The sequence below is a fragment of the Artemia franciscana genome, chromosome 5 (genome assembly GCF_032884065.1).
Source record: "Artemia franciscana chromosome 5, ASM3288406v1, whole genome shotgun sequence".
NCBI classification, from domain to species: domain Eukaryota; kingdom Metazoa; phylum Arthropoda; class Branchiopoda; order Anostraca; family Artemiidae; genus Artemia; species Artemia franciscana.
This window is the reverse complement of record NC_088867.1, coordinates 59,956,025-59,982,007: the sequence shown is the minus strand read 5'-3', so window position 1 is coordinate 59,982,007 and position 25,983 is coordinate 59,956,025. Positions and strand designations below refer to the sequence as shown.

Here is a 25,983-nt window from a genome sequence, read left to right as displayed (position 1 = left end):
CTTTTTTAGACTGAGAGATACTGCAAATTTTCACTCTTAGATTAATAATTGGGAACTCCCAAAGTCATTAAACACTTTTAGTCCTCAATTTCGCAGACTATGAGCAAGTGATTGATTCATCTGATAGAATAGCTTTACCTAATATTTTATCCTTGTATGGTATATCAGACAGATATACTAAAGTAAATAGTACTATGTACAAGAATAAAGCTGCTGCGATTAAGCTAGGAAATAAGGTTAGCATCTGGTTTCGTATTAAATTAGGAGTTAATTAGAGTCACTTTTTATCCCCACTTACATGGATCGTTTTGATGGACTATATTTTAAGGAGAACAGCACAGCCAATGGGAGAACCCGGAATCAAATTGGAAAATTAAACTTTCCTTGAACTAGCATCCAGACTAAAGTGCTAGCAAAATGAATGAGCTTTTAGATGTTTTGCGAATTCAGCGTACAAGAATAAGTTCAAAAATTAATGTTAAGAAAACAAAAGGCTCGGAATAAGTGATTATGAAAAGGTGACATTGGGTAATGAAAATATCGATCAAGTTAACATCTTCACTAACCTAAGTAGTATTATTAGTAGAAACGGTAGGTGCAGTGAAGATGTTAGGAGTAGAATAGCCAAGGGTATTTTTTCACAGCTGCAACAAGTTCGGAAGAATAGGAAGAAAAGTCTACGTTTCAAAATTAGAGAACTGGAAGCTACTGTGAGGACAGTGGTCAAGTATGCTTCTGAAGCATGGGCGCTCCAAAAAATGGAGGAAGATTTACTTTTTTTATTTTCTAGAGAAATTGCCTACGGACTGTTTTGGGTACCCGGCTAACTGAGTGTAGCTCAAACAGTGGGATTTATGAAAAGTATAGCTCAATCCAGCCTTCTCGGGCTATAATGAGAAAAAATTCAGACCACTAGAGCACGTTCTTCGGATGAAGGATGACAAATTTCCAAAGATTGACCATGTTGGCCAACTGTCTAGGGCTAAACGAAAAGTAGGTCGTCCTCAATTGGGATGGAATGACATCGTAAGCTAAGACTTAAGGGAAATAGGACCTTCCTGGGAGGGTTTAAAAAGGGTGGTATTGAATAAATTGGGATGGAGGAAGAGCATGCGTAGCTTTGTTGGCCTCGGACCGCTTGGTTCTGGGGTAAGTTGTCATGAGCAGTGATAGTAATTTTTATTGGTGCATTTTAAGACTCAAAAGGTGGTATTAGCCTTCAACTGTGGCTATCGAGGAGGAAATATATTATGAGAACAATTCTTGCTCCATAAAATGCAAAAATAAGTAGTTAACGCATTTAAAGGTGCTTCCACTATAGTTTGCCCCCTCCTCTAACCTGCAAATATAGCCCAAATTATATATTTTCCATGTGTCACTCTTGTTTCAACCCTCTGTACCCGTAAATTGAATTCAAGTCTGGAAAAATGCAGAAACGGAAAAGCGCTTTGAAAATATACAATTTGGGCGATCAGCTTGCACATTAAGAGGTTCAGGGTAAAATATAGTGGAAGCACGTTCATAATATGCTAACTACAGTTTTTCTATACATTAAGAAGCAAGAATTGTTTTCTTAATACTTTTCCTTTTAAATAGCCCCAGAAGTTGGCTAATACCCAAAAGGCAAATTAGGAACACACGAAGTGAGTATTTTCACAACTTTACCTGTAAAAGTCAAAGTTAACATGGAATTCAATTGAAAAATCCATGATCCCCTCCCCTGACAAAAAATTATGAAATTGCTCAAAACAATACACAAATTTTCAAATTTTCTGCGTAGAACATAAGCCCTTCCCTTTAAGATACTTTCTCTACGCACTTGTGCAAATGAATTTCTAAATTTGTTGCTTTGGAAGACAGAAACATCTTTTTAATATTTGACCGTGTCGACGCTAGACGTGGCAGATTTCAAAGTAGAAACACGTACTCTTCATGAATACTGTAATAGAAGTAATAGATATTTTTTATTATTGATGATAGGGTTGTTTTTTTTTGGTTGGGAAATGTAAAAGCCATAGGCCAAAAAAGATCATAGGCCTTTTCAATTTTTTTTTGTAAATGATATGCTTTCAGTCAATGGAATGAAACTATCAGGAATGTAGCCTATAGGCCAGATCTTCTTACCTTAAATTACCTTAAAATTGCAGCTTGGAGCAATATAAGGATTTTTCCTTGTAGAAACTCCAGATTTGATAACACATGACACATAGTTGAATAAATACACATTGACTAGTGGTTTGATGTTGCTGATTCCAAATCAAGTGCTTCCCAGTTATACTTCCATTCTTGTTTTGACCATTCGTTGTCAAGATGGTTCTTAAAGCTGTCTGTGGTTTGGGCAGCAATGGTATCTGGCAGTAATTTGTTCCAGAGGTTGGCAACACGGTTGGTAAGAAAATGGGTGCATTGCCGCTTTGAGGAGAAATGCCTGGATAACTTGAAGTTATGTCCCCTTGTACAAGAATCCTGAGACGCCAGAGGAAGAAGACCAGGAACTGCCTTTGTATTAATAAGTTTATGAACCAGAATGGCATCACCCCGTCTTCTCATATAAACAAGTGTTGGGAGTTTCAGCTTGCAGAGCCTTGTAGGGTAAGGGAGCTCATGCAGTCCACTCACCATTTTAGTAGCTCTCCTCTGGACATCTTCAAGACTTTTAGCATCTTTCTTGAAAAATGGGGAATGCAAGGACCATGCCTGTCTCAAGCCGTGGCTGAACAAGTCCTTTATACAAAAGGCTCAGAATTTTAGGAGAATGGGAGGAAATTGTTCTTTTTATGAGCCCTAGTGATGAGCTAACTGATGCTGCTGCCTTCTTTGCGTGAGTGCTAAATTTAAGATCATTGTCAACAATTACTCCTAGGTCACATTCCTCAAATACTGGAGAAAGGAGCTGACCATAAAGAGAGTAAGTTGTGTTGATATTCTTGTGCCCAAAGTGTAAAACATGACATTTTGACACATTGAAAGTGAGCAGCCAAGATTTTGCCCACACGGTAAGGAGATCAAGGTCATTTTGAAGTTGGGAAGTATCTTCAAGAGTGCTAGCTGGACCAATTACCTTGGAATCGTCAGCATATAACATCATCCTGCTTTTAAGTGCTAGAGGAGCATCATTTATGAAAATATTGAACATGGTGGGGCCAAGAACACTACCCTGTGGAACCCCACTGATAACATTCTTGGAAGATATTTTGAAACACTCACCTCAACTCCTCCCTGTAGAATGTACTGAGGCTTCAGCACCTTTGGCAATCCTGTTATTAAAGTGGAACGTGACTAAAATAGCCTAGATCTTCTGCTCCAATGCAACACAAGAAAAGTATTTTGAGCTTTATATTTTTGCTCAATCTTGATTTATAAAGTTTTGTTTCTTAAAATTAAAAATGTAAAGATCTTGATTTGGCATAAAATCCTACTGAAATAACAGGAATTACATTTTCACAACTAAAGCTGATGAGAAATAGGTTTAAATTCCAAAATTGATAGGCCTACTAAGCATTTTTCATCAGAATTCAGATAGTTAAAATTTTAGCAGTTCATATAGCTGGCTTACCAATACTTGGTGCTTTTTTTATGTACTTTACAAATATAATAATTGCTTTTACCACAAATTCAAATTTAAGCACTTTTTGAGCTCTTAAAAATGACAAATTCTCATTTAAAGTATGAGTTATCACTCATTTTACACAAAGTAATAGCCTACTATGTTTTCTCAGTGCCATCTTTTTCCATCATTTTTGAAAAAATACTACTACATTTTCTCAGTGCTAAAATTATTTATACTAAAGTTAGGTTACGTTAAGTTTGGTTAGGTCAGGCTATTTTAAAAAGTTCTTAAATTTGAATTTATGGTAAAAGTGATTATTATATTCATAAAGAACATAAAAGAATGCATCAAGTAGTATATTCACTTTATTGGTAAGCCAGTTATATGAACTACTATAATTTTACCTTCAGATAGCCATAAACCTGCCATTAGTGTAATCTTTTAAGCCCTAGAAATAAGAAAAGGGTAGACATAGTAGCTTAGTAACATCTTTTCTGGGTATGTTTATGGTCTGGGATTCATTTCTTAGAGTTTCATTCACATGTTTTAACTGTTTTGAAGATAGTACAAAGTCTCTAAACCAGAATCTTGCCAAAAACATAAAAGGTGAAACCATACCTTAAATTACATCTCCTAGTAACTAAGGCTCACAAGCCTTTAGATGTTGCCAGGGAGTATTACCTTAATCCATCTGAGAACTTTAAGGTCTTCCAGACCTGTAGTGCTCTTGAGTTGATGACTGCCAGTCAAACCTCCACTGCTTCTTCTCCTACTCTTTGTCAAGTTGGTTTTTGAAGGACTAGATAGAGAGAGTGCTGACAGTTGAATCTTTCAGTTTATTTCAATGATTTATGACTCTTCTTGAAAAGAATGTTTGGCAAGTTTTAGATTGGGAGATTGACTTTGGTAGCTTCTTGGAGTGTCCTCTTGTGTTGTGCTGGCTGGTACTGAGATTGCCACCAAAGATTGCTGACTTTTTGTTCTGCAGCTTGTAAGTAAGCATCATATTGTTGCACAAGCATTGGTAAACCAGAGTGGGTAGTTTGAGGTACTTGATGTGGTCCTCATATGAGGCTGATGCTAGACTTTTTATGTATTCTGTTGCTCATCTCTACACATTTTCAATGAGCCTCACATCTTGTTGATAAGAAGGACCAGCAAGATACATGCCAAAATCAAGATGAGGTCTAACAAGTGCCTTGTATAGTTTTATAAATATAGATGCCTGTCTGCTGTTGATTGTTCATTTTAGTAGTCCAAGACTAGAGCTTGCACAGGAAACAACATGCTGGACATAGCTGTGAAATTTAAGTTTATCATCAATAATGACACCTAGATCCCTTTATTCTGCTCTGTTCTTTAGTTGCTCTCTTACTTTGGTGGTGGGATTGTAGATTGTGTAGTTTGCCATTGGCTTATTGGGTCCAAGGTGTAATACACAGCACTTTCCTGCATTAAATTGGAGAAGCCAGTCATGGGTCCAAACTTGTAGCTCATCTATGTCATGCTGGATACTCTGAGAGCATGCAATACCAAAGAGTTTGGCATCATCAGCGAACAGGTGCATGCCATTGTCAATATGGTTAAATATGTCATTGATGTAAATCAAAAAGAGAGTTGGACCCAGTACAGTTCCCTGTGGTACTCTGCTCCCAGCCTTGTCAGAGTATATTGGTTTGCCATCTGTAGCAAATAAGTGAACTTTCTGCTTTGCGCTTTGTAAGGAAATTCATCAGCCAGTCTACAACAGCCTGATTGATGCCAATAGCAGATATTTTGGAGTGCAGTCAACTGTGAGGAACCTTGTCACAGGCCTTAGCAAAGTCCAGCAGGAGCAGGTCAACTAGATGTCCATGGTCAATTAGGTCTGTGATTTCCTTGTATGATTCCAAGATGTTTGTTTCAATTGATTTCCCTGACTGGAAGCCATGCTGCTTAGGGGACAAGATCTTGTTGGTGGTCAAATGCTTAAGGATTGAATCATTGACTATGTGCTCAAGTATTTTGATGATGACTGAGGTCAGGCTAATTGGCCGATAGTTTTCAGGCTTGGAATGATTAAATTTCTTGAAAACTGGTGTAATGTTGGCTATTTTCCTGTCTGCTGGCAGCTCTCTTGAGGTAAGTGATGTCTGGAAATTTCTCCTAAGTGGTTCTGTTATGATAGCTGCAGTTTCTTTTAATAGTCTGGGATGTAGGTTATCTGGTCCTGGTGATTTGTTAGTATCTAATTTCTGTAAGCATCTGAGAACCTCTGTAAGCAATAGAGTGGTGCTTTCCATTGGGGATTTTATAATGTATTCAGGTGAAGAGGGTAAAGGACCATTGGGTTCAGTGGTGAAAACAGAAACGAATTGCTGATATAGTGAGTTTGCAAGCTTGTTGATATCAGTTATTTCTTCACCTTCGTCAGTTACTAGTTTCCTGATGCCTCATCTATTATGGTCTTGGCTAGAGACATATTGCCAAAATTTCTTTGGATTTGTCTTAGCTTTGTCTGCAAGTTTAGATTTGAAGTTTGTGCATAAATCGCATGTTAAATTTTTAAGTCTGTTCCTGCTCTTAAAAATTTTTCTTTGTTTTCTGGGGATGGATGCTTTTTGTACTTCTTCCATTGTCTGTTTTTTGGTTAATTTCCTTCTTAATATCTTTTGTCATTGTCAGTAGTGTTTGCAGTTTTGGGATGAGCTTGCTTGGAGTGTACTATTCAGCTTTGTTTAGCAGCAATTCCTTGAAGCATTGAAATTGTTGTTTTAAAGAGCCAATTAGGACATCATCCCAGGAGATGCTGCTGAGATCCATTCTAATTTTCTCATAGTCTATGAAGGTCCTTTTGATGTAGCTGTTAGTTACTTTGAGGAATGTTGTTTTTATTTCTATGGCAACATGGTCGCTTTTCCTGATTGGGGGCATGTACTTAGTATAAAGAAGGGATAATTCTTTTTGTATTGACAAAAGTTCTCTGCTCAGTTTTTTTCACACCATCACCTCATATGGTTTCATGGTCATCACTTCATGTTTTTTTTTAATAAGGCACCTGGGAGGGGGAATATCCAAAAATAGAGATTGTTTCACCTCTGGTTAAGTATCAGTAGTAATACAGTTGTTCTGTATTCTGGTTTCTACTGATGATGGTCACTGCACATGTCACCAAATATGTAGTATTTTTTGTGAAGTTTATCACTGTCTATTAAAAGGATTTTTTCCCTATTTGAAATTTTATCTATTGCAGGTACTGAATAAGGCTGGACCCAATATTGTTGCCCAAGGAACACCACTGATATATACATTTCTTTTCAATTCCAATTTGGAATGTTAGGGTTATATTTTTGCATAGTTTTAATCTTTAGTTGTTTTTTTTTTCTTTTTTTTACACAGTTTACTAATAATTAATGGTAGTATCTGTCTTTTGCTAATGTGATAATTTACACTTTCTAGATACTACAAGATAACATATTTTTTTTGCTCATTTTCTGCTAATTTCTTCAAGCCTTTTCATTTTAAGCATGGTATTTGGCAAGTGCTAAAATTGCAATCCTGCATTGAACATCTTTTGCATTAAAAATTGCATTCCTAAATTTTCCTAGTTTTTTAAGATGTATATTGTTCTGTAAGTTTCCAACTAACCATTTTATAGAATCAGATTTAATTTTTACTGTCCTTGGTGTTTAAAATTTAATTTGTGACAAGGGAGTACTTTGAGGCTATTCAAGAAAGTTTAAATTGCAATGACTATTGCCATATCCCAGTGCTATTTTCATGACTATTTTTCAGGATTAGTTCATGGGAACATGGATGGAGCAGGATCTAGTATCATCATAGGACAAGAAACAGCATCCTTTAGTATTTTGTTAGACTTCAATGAACCAGTTGGCACAATTGTAAAGAATCTCAGGGAATCATACAATGTTCATGTAAAGGAGCCAGAAATTTACCTTCAAAATATTGAATATGTTAACAGAAATACTAAACTATCTGAAATATGCATTGAAAAAGAAGGCAAAGGCCAAATTCAAGTGGAAATATCAACTGGAGCAAATGGAAACACTAAAATTAATATCCTAGATGTGGTTAGACCTGTAGATGGAATTGTAAGTGAAGAAGAAATTAAGACGAGGTAATTTTCCACAGTTTTCAAGTGTATTTTGTAGATCTTCATAGTATTAGTTGTATACTACTAGCCATCAGAAGACACTTAGATTAGAAAACTAGATAAAATACAATTATTCATTGAAAATTAGGAAGAAGCATAGGACTAAAACAATCAATTAATGACAGAATTAAAATTCTATTATTTTGACCAAAATCTTACACCTAGTTTCCTGGGAATCCATGATATATCCATTCTAATTCAACATAACTATGACTGTATGTGTATAAGCAAATGTATGTGGTGCTTTGGGTTTTTGTTGTTGGGGGTGGCTGAATATTTCTGTAAGCCTAAAAAATTTGTAGTTTTTGTGATAGCTCCTTATAACTTAAATTTTATGCTACTTAACATTAGAAAACACTTTGATTTGAAACCACTAAAATATAATATTAATGTATTACATCCTAAATTAAAATTATATTTGTGGTAAATTACAATATTCCCTAAAAAATGAAATGATATGGGATAAAAATCAGCCATTAAAGGAGAAGAAAGTAAAATTGCATTACTTTGACCAAAATACTGGATCTAGTTTTCTGTTTGTCCATGTCCCATCCATTCTAATTTATAATAGCAATGACTGGATGACTCAAGGCACTTACTATTCTACTTTTTATTTTTAGAGGAGGGGGTTGCAGAATATTACTATTAGCCTAAAAAATTTGTGGTTTTTGTGATAGCTCCTTTAAATTTAAATTTTATACTCCTTTAACATTAGAAAGCACTTTGATTTGAAACCACTAAAATATAATATTAATGTATTATATTTTATATTAATATTATATTTGTGGTGAAATATAATATTTTTTAGAAAATCATGATATAAAATTGGATAAAATCATTCTTGTATTTTTCTTCTATTTCAGCAAAAATATAATATTAATTTAATATATTTTACATTAATATTATATTTGTGGTAAAGTATAATATTCTTTAAAAAATTAAATAATATGGGGTAAAACTCATCCATTAAAAGAGAGGATAGTAAAATTGCATTCCCTTGACCAAAATACTGCTTCTAGTTTTCTGTATTGCTATGCCCTATCAATTCTACTTAATAACAGCAATGACTGGATGACTCAAGCTACTTACTATTCTACTTTTTGATTTTCTGGGGATGGGGGCTGAACATTGTTGTAAGCCTAAAAAATTTAGTGGTCCTTTATGGTTGATCTTTATTAAAATTTTATGTTACTTAACACTAGAAACTCCTAAGATTTCAAACTTGGTAAAATATAATTATTGCCTGAAAACACTAGGGGGCTCCCTGAAAATAGAAGGACATTCATGCACATAGGGAAAAAATCTCATTATTTTGAAGAAAAAATTTGCACCTAGTTTTATTCACTCTAATCAAGTGTAGCAATTACTATATGGATCAAGGCACGTAAACACGGCTGTATATTACTGTAAGCTTAAAGACATAAGTGGTTCTTCATAGTAGGTCTTCATAATTTAAATTTCACACTACTTTACACTAGAATAAACTTAGATTTGAAAGCTTGGCAAAGTATGGGTATTTGCTGAAGAATGGTGGTTGGTAAAACATAATTATTCCGTACAAAAGTATGAAAAGATGTAGGACCCAAGAAAATCGTTATTTGAAAGCAAAATCTGATTATTGAAAGCAAAACTAGGCCTTTTGCCTAGTTTTTTGAGCATCCATGTCCCATGCACTCTAGTTTAGTAAAGATGTAGGACCAAAGACAATCATCAGTTGAAAGCAAAATCTGATTATTGAAAGCAAAACTAGGCTTTTCCCTAGTTTTCTGAGTATGTACCATGCACCCTAGTTTAGTAAAGATGTGGGACCAAAGACAATCATTAGTTGAAAGAAAAATCTGATTATTGAAAGCAAAACTAGGCCTTTTGCCTAGTTTTTTGAGTATCCATGTCCCATGCACCCTAGTTTAGTAAAGATGTAGGACCAAAGACAATCATCAGTTGAAAGCAAAATCTGATTATTGAAAGCAAAACTAGGCTTTTCCCTAGTTTTCTGAGTATGTAACATGCACCCTAGTTTAGTAAAGATGTGGGACCAAAGACACTCATTAGTTGAAAGAAAAATCTGATTATTGAAAGCAAAACTAGTCCTTTCGCCTAGTTTTCTTAGTATCCATGTCCCATGCGCCCTAGTTTAGTAAAGCAATAACTGGAAAGGCCAAGGTATACATTAAATTAGGTTTTTATTTAGTGGGAGTGGGGTGTAGTTCTTTTAAGCTGAAGAACTTTAATGGTCCATTCAACTGCTATTAACAGTCTTTTGTTTTATGATTCTATTTGAAACTGATTAACAAGCTTATTCATTGTGACACAATAACAGAAAAGGCTCTTGTTCAGCTTCTTAGATTGTCTTGTGCTGGGTATTTCTGATGGAGGGGTTCCATGCAGACATACCCCAAATAGATGCTTGTTTGCTGTCAGCTTTCTGTGTATGGTTTGGCTACCTTAAAGTATATTTTCTTATGAAATTAGATAGATTTTTAATGGGTAGATTCTCTACTGAGACAAGCGTGTAGATGTAGATTATTCCAGTCTTCGACCATTGTTTCAAGAAACGGGGGGCCATTAAATACTCATTAGGTTTTGCCATTACTCAGGAAAAGATTATTTTTGGCATCTCTTTGCCATGATCTGAAAACTGAAATTGTTTTATTTTTAATAACTTTTACATCCTTCATCAGGTACCCATGTGATTGCCCAGCAATGCTCCCAGCTGGTTGACAAATCTAATAAAAAGTGCCTTAAATTCGACTTGACTTCTTCCTATAATTTTATATAATGAAAATAGGAAATAAGGCAAGAAAAGTTAATTGAAAATAGAATCAACAAAAAACATGTTTACAAAACCTAGTAACAGAGAAGAGACTATATATAGCAATTTTTCCAAGAAAAATGAAATGGTTTAAGCATGCTTTTTATTGGTTTGGACAAATACGGTCAAATTTACCAATAGGCTACTAGCCAAGGGTCCACCTTTTGGTAGGGGTGGGGGGGATTGAGTCAATTCTAACAAAGATTGGATTCAAGCTAATTGCTCATGACTAAAATTGTGGCCAAGATTTATTCCAGTTGTTGCTGGCATACTCAGATGGCAATTGAATAAAAAACGACAATGTGATAGGGTTAATTAATAAACAAGATATGATTAAAAAATCCTTCAAAAAGTTCATGTTCATGTTAAAGTCACCAAATAACATCCAGATAGTTTGAAACTATTTGGGCTCGTTTAACTTGCTTCCCTCAACTCACCAACTTGTTTGTCATATAAATTAGTTAATATATGATAATATATAAATTATATGTTAATATTTTATATTATAGATTAATTATATATAATAATATTAATTATATAATAAATTATCATCAATTATATAATTATTAGTTAATATATTGTATGTATTAAATTATAAGTTAATAAATGATTTTTTAACATATAAATTTGTTAATACATGAGTTCTTTTTTGACCACTTCTAAAGGTTCAATCAGTTTGAAATTTTATCAGTGTCTGCAGTTCTTATGAGTGTGCAATAATGCAACATATCTCAAAACTTTTCTTGCTATGATTAGGTAAAATTAATAAAACATCATAAACAGGTGATTGAACACACCAAAAAGTATAAAACAAACGCTATTATACAAAGGGAGGGATGGGGAGGATAAAACAGCAATTTTTCAGAATCTATCCCAGGCTAGGTTTTGTGGCAAAAATAGGCGTGTTAAATAAAAATATAAGATCCTATAGGAAGAATCGCAAAAGCTTAAGCACTGGGGGGGGGGAATTCTGTAGACACCGGAATTGTTGAACTTAGGGACGGGATCTTTACCTTGATAAGTTTTTGATGTTATGGTTTTGCTAGGTTTTAAGTAAGTAGATATATTATTTTTCTTGAGATTGAAATAGAAAGAATAATGAATCTTTATGCACAATTGAAAGTGTTTTGTCAAAAGCAACGATATTTCTTTTTTGTTCTGCTTCTTTCAATTAGAAGAACTTGAAGGAAGCAGAACAAAAAAAAAATATTTTCGCTCTTGACAAAACGCTTCCAATTTTCAAACACTTTCATAATTGAAAGCGTTTTGTCAATAGTGACCATATTTCTTTTTTGTTCTGCTTCTTTCAAGTTGAATAGCTTGAACTTGAAAGAAGCAGAACAAAAAATAAATATTATCGTTCTTGACAAAATAGTTTGAATTTTCAAACGCTTTCACAATTGAAAGCGTTTTGTCAACAGCGACGATAGTTCTTTTTTGTTCTACTTCTTTCAAGTAGGAGAACTTGAAAGAAGCAGAACGAAAAAAATATCGTCACTCTTGACAAAATGCTTTCAGTTTTCAAACGCGAACTTAAACTTGAAAGAAGCAGAACAAAAAATGGATATTGTCGCTATTGACAAAATGCTTTCGATTGTGCATAAAGATTCATTATTATTTAATGACGAAAGGTCAAAATTATCAACAGGGACTACAATATATGAAGTTTCATTGGAAATAATCATACAAATACGTTTCTTGATGTACAACCTATTTACTCAAATAGAGATGATAGTTATTCGTCGGATTTTGACGAAAACACAAGTAGATTGCCTAAGTAACTTGTCTCTTGAAATGTCCCTGCTGAACAGGGACATTTTAGGTCCCTAAATTGAGCAGCAGATTATTGATTGTAAGTACAATTTTGTTAGTTTTTTATTTTGGATGAAATAAACGCGTACCTACCTATCTACCTACTTTCCACAATTTCACAAGTTGATGCAGAAAGGCTTCTGGTAAGCAGATCGACATCACCCGATTCACGTAGAACGGAACAATGTTATCTGATCAATTTGACTTTACAGGTTATATTTAATAATCTAATTTTCACCAAAAGCTATTCTACCTTCTAAATAAAGCTAATTTTACCAGTCCAATAAAAAATTAGAAAGGCATCCCTTTCTAAAATTAGAATTTAATTTAATTTTTCATTTTGGTTAACATGAACCTTAAAAACAAATCAAATAGGCTATTCTTAAATGAAAAGAAATTGCAAATCGATTGAAGCATCAACCCTTAATTCCTAAAAGCTCTTGTCTTTGCAGTGAAAAGTAAAAAGAAACTACATTGAACATCAATTCAGTTAAATAGTATTTTATACTATTTAACAGTATTTAAATTAAATAGTATTTTATTATTTTAGTATTAGTATTTTATCTGATTTTATCCCTTTCATTTTCTGTGCTAGTTTTACAATTAGTTCGACTAGCATGGATGTAGTTTATTTTCGTAAAGTTTACACTTACCTTTATCTGAAAATATTGAATTAAATTCTAATAATCGCTCAGGTTTGACAAGTTGATACAGAAAGGCTTCTGGTAAGCAGATCGACATCACCCGATTTACGTAGAACGGGACAACGTTATCTGACCAATTTGACTTTACAGGTTATATTTAATATATATTTATTTTTTAGATGGGTTGAAGATCCTCTATTCAAAGCAGAACAGGAAAGATTGAAAATGCCTGATGATCCATGCGAATGGACAAGGGAACATGTGCAATTTTGGTTGAATTGGGCCGTGAAAAGGTTCTCATTGAAACAGATAAATCCAGCCATGTGGAAAAATATTGATGGTGTTTCATTGTGTACAATGACCCACACAATCTTCAAAAAGCTGGTAAAAGTGGATGAAAATGATAATTTCTGGACCCACATGAAGCTCTTGAAGGAGTGCAAGTTTGTTGGTATACAAGGCTTTTTATATTTTTTTAATCCAACTACTATTTTATTTTTTTTTGGGGGGGGGGTGAGGTGGTCAAATGCCTACCAAAAAATGCAGGGAAGAAAATGTAGAAGGATTTTTTTTCTACTTTTTTTTAACCAAACTACAAAGAAGGGATTTTATTTTTATTTTTTTTTTGGGGGGGAGGGGGGTTCAAATGACTACCAAAAATGTAGGATGATTTTTTTTTCAATTCTTATCAAATCAAACTACAAAAGGGTGGTGGTGTTTTTTTGTGGGGGTGGGGGGTGGTGGTGGCTGTGTTTTCAAATGACTGTCAAAAAAGTTATTCTAAAACATATGTGGGGGGGGCATAAAATATAGGAGGAATGCCCCCCCCCCCAGTTTTCGCTCCTGCCAACAGCTGAAAGCCATTTAAGGTAAACACAGCATTATGCTGTATCAGTTTATTGACTGATTATTTACCTCATGGGTCGCCACTCCTTGGGTGAGAAGGGTTTGTAACAGGCATGTTCGAATGACAGTCTCCAGTGCTTCCAGTCAGTACTCCATCCACTGCGATATCTTAGATGGAGTGAATGCAAGAGTTAACTAAGTCGGGCATATGCACAATAAATTAGTAGGGGGTTTGGTGCTATGATCCCCCCAAAAAACGGTGAGATTAGGTCGATTAAATCAGTATATGTATTATTTCGATTTCAGCCCTTTTGGTAAGGTTATGCTCCGTCAAGTTCGTTGGGGAAAGGACAAGATTCTGGGAATTGAAGGAAGTGCGGATCTTATGTTAAGCCTTGTGTTCCTGTGGAGAGAAAATGCAGCGCCCAAAAAGGCAATGATATATAGATTCATTGGATCCATTACACGGTCTCAACAAGGATTGGGGGGGGGATCTTGCTCATCTCAGTATTTAGAATGAAAAACTAGAAAATTTTGCCATTGCAATTTGTCTACAGTAAATACAAAACGGGATTTGGAAGGAAGTGTGGATAACTTGGGAGAGAGGTTGTCAGTTATATTAGTTTCTTAACTACAAGAGTACACCAATAAAAACACAAGAATAGTCAACCTCCCCCCCCCCCAGTTGGCTCCATGACAAAAAAGTGGAAAAGAGGAAAGAAAAATAAAATATAAATTAAACCGTTAAGTAAGAAAGAAAAACCGATGTTGTTAATCAACTTGAATCGAACAATACGTGGCATCACACCTCCTCCCCCCGATAAAAATGCAAATATAAGATAAAAACGTGACACTACTCTCATGCAGCCAACTCTAAAATAAAAATACATAACACCATCCTTTGGTAATTAACTTAAGAAATTAACTAATTTCGAAAATCATTCTATACACATATAAGAAAAGAAAAGTAACAATATTAATTAATGTACAACCAAGCTATGTAAAAAGAATAAAAAACTTTATCGATCACTATTTATAGATTTAAATTAATGTTTAAATATTCAACCATCCGACGTTTGAAGGTGCCAAAGGAATGACAGCCCAATGGCCACAGCGCTGGAAGTGTAGTTTTGGAGATGCCACGAGAGAGTGAAAGTGAGACCGAACGTAACGCGTGGCAGGGACCCTCATGCTGTCAGAACATCTTGCTGTCAGGCATGCTGTCATACTGTCAGCTGTCAGGTACAAAAGTGAATTTAGCTGTCTACAAAATGAAAGGGAAAAACGGCAGTTGCTATTGAGAAAAAATTAAGGATTGTGAGCACAAAGGAAAAGGGATAATTCAAAGAAACAAAGAAAATGAAAAGGACATTTTTCTAACAAAAACAAGAGCTGAAGGTCCCAACAGTTGATAACTAGACTTTCAGGTAAATTTCATTTCGAAAAACTTGGTTATAGAACGAATTGATCCTTAGGTTTTTTTTTTTACAATTCTACCACATTCACGTAGCATTTTAAAATTATCTTCTAAAATTAATAAGGGTTTGCTAAAAATTGTTAAATAAGATAAAGAAGTTGAAAAAAAATAAAATTTCGTTGAATGCTCATTACTCAGTTTAAGATGGTGAATTTGTGATATCTTCTTTAATTTTCAGGTGTTTTACATAAGTCTGGTCAGCAAAAGAAGCGACCTGTGGGTAGTGCTACCGTTCGACCGCGGATTGAGGGTGGACTTTCGCAATATGACACGATTGATGGATATCGAAAAGGTGCGATTAATTCTGTCTCTTGCCTTTTGTTTTTCAAGATTAATAAATCTGAGGAAGGTTTCCAATTGCTTCTATTTTCCGATTTTTATAAAGCAAAGAGAAAATTTTGTAATTTCAAATGTAAATTTCAAGTTAGTTTTTATTATAAAAACCTTTAGTTTTTATTAAAAATTCTTTTATTACAAATAATTTATTATAAATCTTCACACAATTTCAATATGAAATACATTCAGATGAAATAGAATCTGCCCTTTTTGGAAGCTCATTAATTCAGTGGTAACATCCTTCATGGTCAGTTTTTACCTTATTGATTCGAGGGGAAACAGATGTACAACACGCTTATTATAGTAATAGTTATTTACTAACTAATAGGTATTAACTAATAGTCTTAATATATATAATTGGTAGGCGCCCGTAAACCCCAACCAATTACTAACCTGAAAACAACCATGTCATCCTAAACAACGGGTAATGGTTTCTCCGGTGTACTTTTATGATCAGAGTCAATAGGTTTTCTGAAGCTTACAAGGGAGTGTGCGTTTTTACCCTCTTTATGTCTGAAGCCTAAGGGTGAGGGAATATTTTTCTTTGTATAGGTTGTATATAGTAAGTACATATATGACGAGTTGTGTCTCAATCAGTAATTATCTTATATAAGTTACTGCTTTGTCTCACGGCTTGGGCGATCGAGTCGTTTTTTTCCCAGCGCTTTTTTTCGGGAGGGTAGGTGGGGTAAGGGAACTTTTGTGTGTCTGTATTTGGGACAAGAGGGCAAACCATTTTTTCAGGTTCTTACAAAACGGCATGTACTGCGATTTCTTTCCTTTTTTTGCTTCTGTCTCTTTGGCCGGCTAATTAATAATGATAATTAGCTAAATTAAGTAATAAACCAATCATTACTACATAAGGAAATTTCCTTTGGAATTCCCACAAGCGCCCTCCAATCATGCAGCTTTAAAAGCCTTGCGTAACTCTGATTTAAACAAGGTATGACAGTCTACTAATCGTAAAATATATACTTAACGTGTTTTGATTTGGGATGGCATTAGTGTACCAAACTCAAAATAGGCTACTTTATTTTATCTGATAAAAAAAAATGTTAAAATAAGATTTATGCGTCATAAAGATAACTCTGTAACTGTGTGATGAGATTGTGATATTTTGATTTAACTGACAATGGTAGCTGATGCTTCGAGCGAGCTCCCAATAAAGTAATGCCATTTTATCCTCCTAAAGCTCCTTTAATAGGGATCGCAATCGCTGTAAAAATAATAATTGCCGGTATTAGCCACATTGTGCCTCTTCTGGGGATGCATTACCAGGGAGTGGTATGCTAACCTTGATGAAAGTAAGTATTTCAGTAAACCTATCTTTGGGGTTATTAGTTGAGGTTAGGTCTATCTTTGGGGTTATTGGGGTATCTATCTTATTGGGGTATCTTTGGGGTTATTAGTTGAGGCTACTGGTACTGAAGACATGTCTTATTTGGCTGGCAGTTTTAGATCCTTTCTAAGAAAGGTATAACTGTTCTATTAGGAAATGGGGTCAATTGACTCTTTGATGTTGGTATAACACTAAACAAATTGACTGAGGAATCAAATAGAAATTTACAGAAATTTTGTCGGGGGAGGGGGAAAATTTTTGTGTTTTGGAAAAGAGGGCTCATGATTTTTCTCTTGTCATCGCAAAAAAATATACACGATGGTTTCGCTCCTTTTAAGGCCTTTTTGTTTGAGGAATTAACTTTTAGGGAAAAATGGGAAAAATATCAAGCTGCGAAATTGGTTTCGTGAGTTTTATGTTGATTAAGGTATTAGCAGTAGGTTACATTTATTATACTGTAATATAATAGTTGCACTTTTTGCCTATGACAATCAGTTCAGGGTTGCCGGAGAGGGATTAACCATTTCTCAAGACTCGTGAAAAGCTTATTTGAAAAAAAAGGAGATATCAAATAATAAATGATATATCTACTTAGTATAGTTTTATTATTGATATTTCATATAATGTAATCACATATTTTTAGTTATATTTATTTTTAATGATTATTTTTACTAATTAATTATATTTCTACAGCTTTCAAGCGATAGCTTTATCTAGTCTCTTTTTTGCTACTGATTTTCGTATATATGTTCTTTTTCACATTTTCTTTTGATTAACGTTTTTGGCCTTAATTGATATCTTCATTATGGTAAAATTATAGGAAGTTTTCCTATAAAATAACAGGAAAGATAGTTATAAAAACTGCTAAACTGATAAATTTTTGAAGCGATTGAACATTTGGAATGGTCAAAAGTGGCTCACAAATTTAACGAATTTATAAGACAAACACAAACAAACAAATCGGTGAGCTGAAGAAAACGAATTAAAAATGCCCAAAAAGTTTCAAACTATCAGGATGCTATTCGTAACTTTAATTTGTCTTTTTTTTCTTTTTATTTTAAGCTTTTTACAAATTGAACTTTTTTTTAAAATTTTGTTAATCGTCTCTTGGTCTTTAACAAGTCCTATTATTCTTTCTTTTTTTTTTCTTTTTCTGATGGTCAACTGAGCCATGCCAAAAAATTTAAATATATCTTGGTCACAATTTTTTTCCGTGAGAAATGGGATTAAATCTAATCTGTGTTATAATTGACTCAAGCCCTTCTCCCTAACTTGGGTAGTGGCCCATCGGTAAAGCTGGCCGTGTTTGCCCACACCAATATAAAGCATGCCCAAACTGCTTTAATTTTTCTTGGAGTTAAAAAAAATGCTATATACAGTCTCTTCTCTGTTACTAGTTGTTGAAAACGTGTGTTTTTTATATTCCCTTTTTAGTTAACTTTGTTGGCCTTAATATATATCTTGTCTATGTTAAAATTATAGGAAGTAGTCAAGTCCAGCTTTGGCAGTTCTTATTAGACTTGTTGACCAGCTGGGAGCATCGCTGGGCGATCACATGGGTACCTGATAAAGGATGTGAAGGTGAATTTATTCTCTTGGATCCAGAAAGAGTAGCAGAACTGTGGGGGTCAAAGAAAAACAAACCCAATATGAACTATGAGAAATTATCTCGTGCACTGAGATACTATTATGAGGGGGATATGATTACAAAGGTATTTAGTAGCTTTTTTCTTATTAATATAGTACAGAGATGAGACAGTAACAACTTTGAAAAAGACTTTTACAGTATCAAGGACATCAAAATAATAACATTTTGGCTTTTCAGACCCAACTTTGATCTAGAAATACCTAAAAACCAGGATTTTCTAAGACTTTTCTTAGGTCGTTTTAATATTACGGAGTTTTAAGGGAAATATCGCATGTTTGCCGGTGTTGCCGCGTTGAACTGGGAAAATCACTAAGCGAAACTAATTAGTTATATTTCGCTATGCTTTCACCCATGGACATTTGAGCATTTACAGTCTTTTGATATTCAAAGACAACTACATCTTCAAAGGAATACCACCGTTGTGTAAAGATGCTACTAACAACTCACCGCAGCACCAAGCCACCTTGAGGCCAAAGCAGTTAAGCACGTTCTTCGCCCGTCCTAATCTATTCAAAGCCTCTCTCTTTACACCCCTCCTAGGAAGTTCTCATTTCCCTTAAATCTTTCTTTATGACATTGTCCCGCCCCAACTGTGGATGATCTGCTTTCCATTTAGCCTTAGCCGATTGGCCGGAAAGGGCATTCTTTGACAATCTGTCATCCTTCATCTGCAGAACGTGCCCCAGCCATCTCAACCTTTATCTCATTATAGCCCTAGAAGGCGGGATTGAACTACACTTCGCACAACCTACTGTTTGAAATCAAAACACACTATGTTCATACAGCTTTTTTTAAAAACATACCAGCCATATTTCAGAAATGGTTTAGGGTATTACATCGACACTTGCAGAATACGGTAAGTGGTATGTTCAACCGACAAAAAGGGAAAATGTGCATGCTGCTACTACAACTAATGCTACTACTACTACGGCCACTGCTAGAGTTTAGGGTATTAAGGTGAAAACTTCGGGGAATGCGGATGGGAAAGTTGAATTAAACCAAAACGCTATGTGAATGCAGTTGCAAAAGGGCGTATTAGCAAAACCTTGTGAACCGCTTTGAGTATTATATTGGAACTTTCAAGTATTTTGATGGTGATGTTGAATTAACCAAAAGGTACTATGTGCGTGCTGCTAATACTACGACGACAGCCCCCTTTTCGGGGCCCCTTCCTATCTTTAACAGGGACAAGTTCAGATTGATTATTCCCTCTCACATTATTTACATGCCAGCACAAGATGTGACTATTATGCCGTCTGGCTTCATTTTTCACATCTTTGGCAGTTTCATACATGGCCTCCATTTCACACATCTTTAATTCCCTTTTTAATACTTTCTCCACTTTCTTTACATTCCTCTTATTTTCATATGATCTATGAGCTACATAATTCTTTTACATGCTCCTCCTTCTCTCTATTAAATATAAGGCATTTTCACGAAACTTCATAGCTGCTTTTGTAACTTTCTTCCCTAAGACAACATCAGCAACTTCACAAACAGTTTTCCTAAAATTATTCCATCCGGAGTGTGTGCCCTAGCCACACTTTTCAGTGGTTTTTCAGTGATTGAACCACATTTTTCATATAGCCTACTTTCTGAAATATTTTCAGTCAGCCGGGTACACAAAACAATCCGTAGACAATTTCTCTGGAAAACATCTAGCAAATCTCCCTGTTTTTCGGAGCGCCCATGCTTCAGAACCATATTTGACCACTGTCATCATTTTAGCTTCTGATGTTCTAATCTTGAGTTCACAGACTTATCTTCCTATTCTTCCAAACTTTTTTCAACTGTAAAAAAAAACTCCTTGACATTTGGCTGTTGTACTTTTATCATCTTAACTGCTCTCACCGTCTTTACTAATAATACTACTAAGGTAAGTGAAGCTGCCAACTTGATTGATTTTTTCGTTATCCAACGTAACAACTTCTTCCTAGCCTTAGCGACTCAATCTTCTTAATATTAATTTTCAGACCTATTCTCGCACCTTGAATTCGCAAAACCAATAAAAGTTTATTCATTTTGCTCACACTTTCATTTAATATGCTTAAATCATCAGCATAATATAAGTCGAGGGAAATTTTTCTTCCCCATTTGATTCCGTGGTCTCCAATTGCCTTTCACGTGCTCCTTAAGACAAAGTCAATGATCCATATAAATGGAGATAGAACACAACCCTGCTTAACACCTGATTTAATACAAAACCCGCTACTAAACTCATTTTCTACCTTAACTGCTGCATTGGTATGTAAAGAGAGAGAGAGAATTTTTCATAGAAGTCAGATAAAGTAAAAACTGCTGCATTGGTATGTAAAGAGAGAGAGGGAGATGGAGAATTTTTCATAGTAGTCAGATAAAGTAAAAAACCTTCGAGAACTAGATTTATGAAAAGATCACGTAATTACTTTAAACTAAAGAATTGAAATTTGGCACATTTTATTTTGGAAAACGGTGTATATCTCTTGTCTTGGAAGAAAAAGGATGGTCCTGGGTCAGAGCCTAAAGTATGGGAGCTGAAATTATAATCTGTTCCAGAGAGGAAGAACACCTGAAGCTATTCTGCTAAGCTTTCATCTCTTGAAGCCATACTTTTGTTTTTTTCCGAGCATACCACTCCATTTGACAGGCTTGTAAATTGACACCAGTAAATCGTAGATTTAACATTCTATGAATAGTGAAAATCTCGGACCCTTGGGAAACTGATACCCTTCCCCAATCACTTTAAGAGTCCTTTAAGAGTGCTTAAGAGTCCTGGAGTGGCTCAGTGGGTTTGACCCAGCTTTGTGATACGGGACCCGGAGATCAAACCATCTGTAGCAATACACTGCAGGGCCGACGCAAGGGCCTAAGTTGTCAAGAAGCGTCTTTAATCGGATACAGTACAAAAAAAGTGATCTGCTACAGTTCCTTCGCCCTGTCGTCAAAATATTTCAGTAATCCTTGAAGAGGTGATAGAATTATATGACATGCAGTTTTTTGTACAAAATTTTATCATGAAAATTCTTTATGACCGTTATGAAAATTTCAACGGCGTGACAACTTTTTATCTTTGGTCCGCAACAAAAAAATGACTCAAAGACGAATTTTACATTTTCTTGGTTCTGACTTGGAGTTTGACAAAAAAAAGTGATCTGCTACAGTTCCCTCGCCCTATCGTCAAAATATTTCTTTGCAGATTAAGTCTGAAATGTAGAGATCTACAAAAGAGACTTAAATCTATGACGGTTGAAGCATGAAGAACAGTGACAATGAGATCTGATTCCTTGAAATGATTCAATGCAGTGAAATGAAATGAAAAATTCTTGAAATGATTCAATGAAATGAAATGAAAATGTTTCATGAAATTCCTTGAATGAAATTAAATGATGGAGGCTCACACGACCGCACATGTCTTAAAAATGAGAAAAAATCAAGAATTTGGTCTTTAATGAAAAAGACCTCCATTTGTAGTTTTTGGCGGCTGCGGGTGCTGAATTTAAAAAGATAAAATGCATGCAAGCGAGCACAAAATATGAAAAAAAATTATAAGAAATAGATCAAGAAGGTACAGATTTCCTTCGAAGGTTTAGTTGTCTTTGGGAATCAATAGATTCCAAATGCTTAATTTTTTTACACATGAAAAACATTGCCAAGTCTAAATAATTTTGCTTACTTATTCACGCGGTTCAATGTGGCAACGCTGAGGAAATATAATACTACTACTAATGACTCACTGCAGCACCAAACCGCCTTAGGCCAACACAGCAACGCACGCTCCTCCTCCATCCCAATTTACTAATAGTCTCCCTCTTTACACCCTCCCGAGGAGTTCCGATTTTCCTTAAATCTTTCCTAACCCCATTAGGGGAAGACCCGCTTTTCATTCGTCCCTAAATGGTTGGCGGACAAGGTCGATCTTTGGCAGTCTGTCATCCTTCATCCTCAGAACGTGTCCTAGCCATCTCAACCTTTCTCTCATTATATCCGAAGAAAGTGTTAAACATGATTTCGTATAAAATACGATCAGTCAGACGGGTACCAAAACAATCCAAAAATATGATGCTGCCTTAAAAAACACCATCATTTTGAAACAGCTGGAAGAAAAGTTTTTTTCATCGTTATTTTCAGGTATGAATAAAGTTAAGAAGGGTCCGAATGGGGGAGGAGGTTAATTTTGATGCCCTTGGTACTTTTAAAACCATTTTTTTGTGATTTTGGTTTAATTTGTCATTTAATATCCTTTGTTTAGGAGTTAGGCACATGAATGGTATATTCAGACTTCGATGGCTTTCTCATTGCTAAGGAAATAGAACTTAACTTTTGCTTCTTTCTTACTAGTGGTTGTCTGATGGTGAAAAATTCATCTTTTGAGTTTTTTACTGATGTTTTCTTTTTTTTTTACAATTATCAGTAATCCTTGAGGAGTTGACAAAATTATATGACATGCAGTTTTCTGTACAAAATTTCATCATGAAAATTCGTTATGACCATTATGATAATTTCAATGGCGTGACAATTTTTTGTCTTTGATACGCAAAAAAAATCTTACATTTTCTTGTTTCTGACTTGGAGTTTGACTAAGTCCTGATTTGGTGCAGAAACGAGATTCGTCAAAATTCCTAAAAGAAGCCGAAGGCACAAAGTGGACTCACCCACCCCTTCCTCTTCTCATAAACTTCAGTAGAAAAACGTCAGACGTGTTGCACCTTTCTTGAAGCAGGGGGGAGGGGGGGCTTTATACACGTTGGTATTGACATTATTTGTTAATGAAGGCACAAGATCAGTTTACAGCTCTATAGTAATCCTCTCCACCTCCAATCGCTCATGTTTTGCAACGATGTTTATATTACACTTTATTTAAAGCATAATCACGGAAGTATTTTCAATCTGTGTGAGTGAATAATTGAAGTGGGTCTGTGGCATCTCCAGCCCAACTCCTCCCACCGCCAACTTTTTAGCAGGAACCTAGACTTTTTTTTGGCTTCTTTGAAACAGAATCTTACAAGGGTTTAAAAAATTGTATCAAATATCCTAAAATAGAAAGGTGAAGTTCTGAAATTCTATTGGTTAAAACAAGAGACTCTCATTAGTTAAAATAACGGTGGTATTTTAAATTTAAAAATATTTGAAAAACTTAGTATTAACTTACCCGTCAGGCGCTGTTGCGGAAGAAGGCCTTGATAGGGGGTGGGGGGCATTATATCTAAAACTTCCGCAAGAGTGTACTCAAGAACTTCAAAGTTTCTTTGCTATTGAATGAACACTAGTGATACATACATGACAGACAGACATACGTTTATTTGTATTTATCTAGATCATAAAGCAACCGTGTACATGCTACATTTTTATAAATAAAAACACAGGTTAGTTTAGGTTTCGAGACAAAGCAATACCGCTTTGTCTTGGGTATATGGTGTCTTTTAAAAGTAACCCCATTGATTTGGAGCCATGTTATAGACCAAGGGTATTTTTACGTAGAAACAGTGTATTTTGAGACCCTCTTAAAGGAATGTACCTTTGTTCTTTTTTAAGAAAATATTTCGCGTGGAACATACCAATTTAAACGTTTCGATGAATTGATAATTGGCGTTTAATTAATGGTAGATTAACAGATCTAAGTGGTGCTTCCGCAACAGTTCTGCCGGCAATGTCGCGCAAGGGTTACTGCAGCACTTCACGTTGCCGAAGCATCGCAAATCTACTTCTCTCTCATATAGTAGGTACTAAATAGGTGATTAGTCTAGTAATCTGTCCGTAATCTAAACCATTTCTTAGACTTCTATAACCCTTTCTGGTACGAATCTACTTAGTTACTGTAAACTAAAGAAAAAGACCTCCTAGAAAGTCCCAATTATGAACCTAGGTCTTACTTCCGACGAGTTTAGGTTGAGTATTGATGACCCCTTCTTGGTAGGTATTGTTATGACAAGAATCAACTTAATCGCTCTAAAATTAAATTTATCGTATTTAATTTCATAGGTACCAAACAAGCGATTTGTCTACAAATTTGTCTGTGACTTAAAACAGCTCCTTGGATTCAGTGCACAAGACTTGGACAAAATGTTGGCTCAGTGCGAAAGAAAAGCATTTGTCCGGTACGGAATACAGAGACCTCTTGATGAGAATATCGGCTAACATCGGTCTATCCTTGAGACACTAAAATTATATGAATATTTCACCGGTGACTGAAATGAGAGGTAAAGAGTTAGACGTATGGATGAAACCTGGAATAGATAACTCAATCTTTCAACTGATTTGACATGTGTATTTTGGACACGTGTACCTGTATTTGGAATAATGCCCGTTAGTTGTGTTTCTATTCGTTATAAGATTTTACGATGAATATCGCTTTTTGATTGTGAAAAACACATATCTCAACTTAGGACAAATTTGGCTCGATTTACAAAAATTAAATTTAATAATTAGCCGTATTCCATATCAGTTTGAGGGTTGACGTAATTAGTGAATTTTGTGCTAAAATTCCCACAGAAGCTTTCAAACTGCTATTTCATGTCTATAACAAAGATTATGCATATAGTAAAGTACATTGTATATTGTACAATTTGACATAGTTACTGCAACCTTAGTACCTTGTTTTTCTTCCGGTTCTTCATAAAAAGTTCATTTTAGTCAGATTTTTCATCGATAATTGGAACATACTTACGCTTTAACTATGATTAACTTTCGATGGTCTATACCGGAAACCTCAAATGTGCTCGGGAGTTGAGTCAAAATCCTTGGAAGAGTGATCGCCCTATTCAGTTAACTCTGGCCAATTCTCATACTTGAGAGAGCTGGCCAGGATAAGGAGCTCATTTCCGTGGAATATCTCTAGAGGCGTTATGTATTGGAAGGGGTGTTGAAAGAAATAGTGTGTGGGAATGAAGGGGCATTGGAAATACATATTACCTAAATATGAAAAAGATAGTAATAAATTGAAAAAAAGTTGGGAATGTATTGAGAGGAGTGTTTTTGAATATTCTTAGCAACTGCGAAGCATTAAAAGATTTGTTGGTAGAGGAAAATTGAAAATGCACATTGATCAAATGTAATTCTTGGAAATAATAAAGCATATTCAACCCGTTCGAATAGGGCTAATTTATTTATGTGGTTCTAATCTTATCATATTGTTTCTTTCTATTTTAAGTAATACATTTTTTTTCTATTCACCACTTCACCACCAAAAATTCACAGATCATCTCTAAAACGTCCCAATCAATAAGTAGCACACTAGGTAATGGTTGAGACTCGCATTTCACTCGCCAGTATTTTGGCCCACTTCAAACCAAATCATTGCTTTGCAGCACTGTCTGCACAGAAGGGCCTACCCGCTAATGGTAGCCTTGTTTTGTTTCTTTATTTGTTTCTCCACTTTCGATTTTGTAGC

The 25,983-nt window shown here is 35.0% G+C and overlaps 2 protein-coding genes across 4 annotated transcripts; one reads left to right on the top strand and one right to left on the bottom strand.

Annotated features, from left to right (window-relative positions):
• The first annotated feature begins 1,831 nt into the window (after window positions 1–1,831).
• LOC136027661 (DNA-binding protein Ets97D-like) lies at window positions 1,832–25,681 on the top strand. Of its 3 annotated transcripts, none has more exons than XM_065705102.1 (6): window positions 1,832–1,950; window positions 7,325–7,667; window positions 13,151–13,422; window positions 15,473–15,586; window positions 18,452–18,681; window positions 24,576–25,681. In XM_065705102.1, exons 2-6 carry the CDS (start codon window positions 7,342–7,344, stop codon window positions 24,729–24,731), a joined length of 1,098 nt encoding a protein of 365 aa, XP_065561174.1. In that variant the 5' UTR covers window positions 1,832–1,950; window positions 7,325–7,341; the 3' UTR covers window positions 24,732–25,681. The 3 variants fall into 3 exon arrangements, with proteins under 3 accessions (XP_065561174.1, XP_065561175.1, XP_065561173.1); XM_065705103.1 differs by having other exon boundaries at window positions 1,892–1,941; XM_065705101.1 differs by lacking the exon at window positions 1,832–1,950 and adding an exon at window positions 3,292–3,322.
• On the bottom strand, window positions 2,657–3,088 carry LOC136027777 (uncharacterized). The gene has a single exon (XM_065705240.1). It carries the CDS (start codon window positions 3,086–3,088, stop codon window positions 2,657–2,659), a length of 432 nt encoding a protein of 143 aa, XP_065561312.1.
• Window positions 25,682–25,983: the final 302 nt, after the last annotated feature.

Excerpts from the sequence above, each read along its gene's own strand:
- LOC136027777 (XM_065705240.1), bottom strand. The coding sequence starts at position 3,088 with ATGATGTTATATGCTGACGATTCCAAGGTAATTGGTCCAGCTAGCACT.
- LOC136027661 (XM_065705101.1), top strand. Across the intron at positions 13,423-15,472 it reads GAAGGAGTGCAAGTTTGTTG|GTGTTTTACATAAGTCTGGT; the intron begins GTATACAAGGCT and ends TTTAATTTTCAG. Across the intron at positions 15,587-18,451 it reads GATTGATGGATATCGAAAAG|GAAGTAGTCAAGTCCAGCTT; the intron begins GTGCGATTAATT and ends TTAAAATTATAG.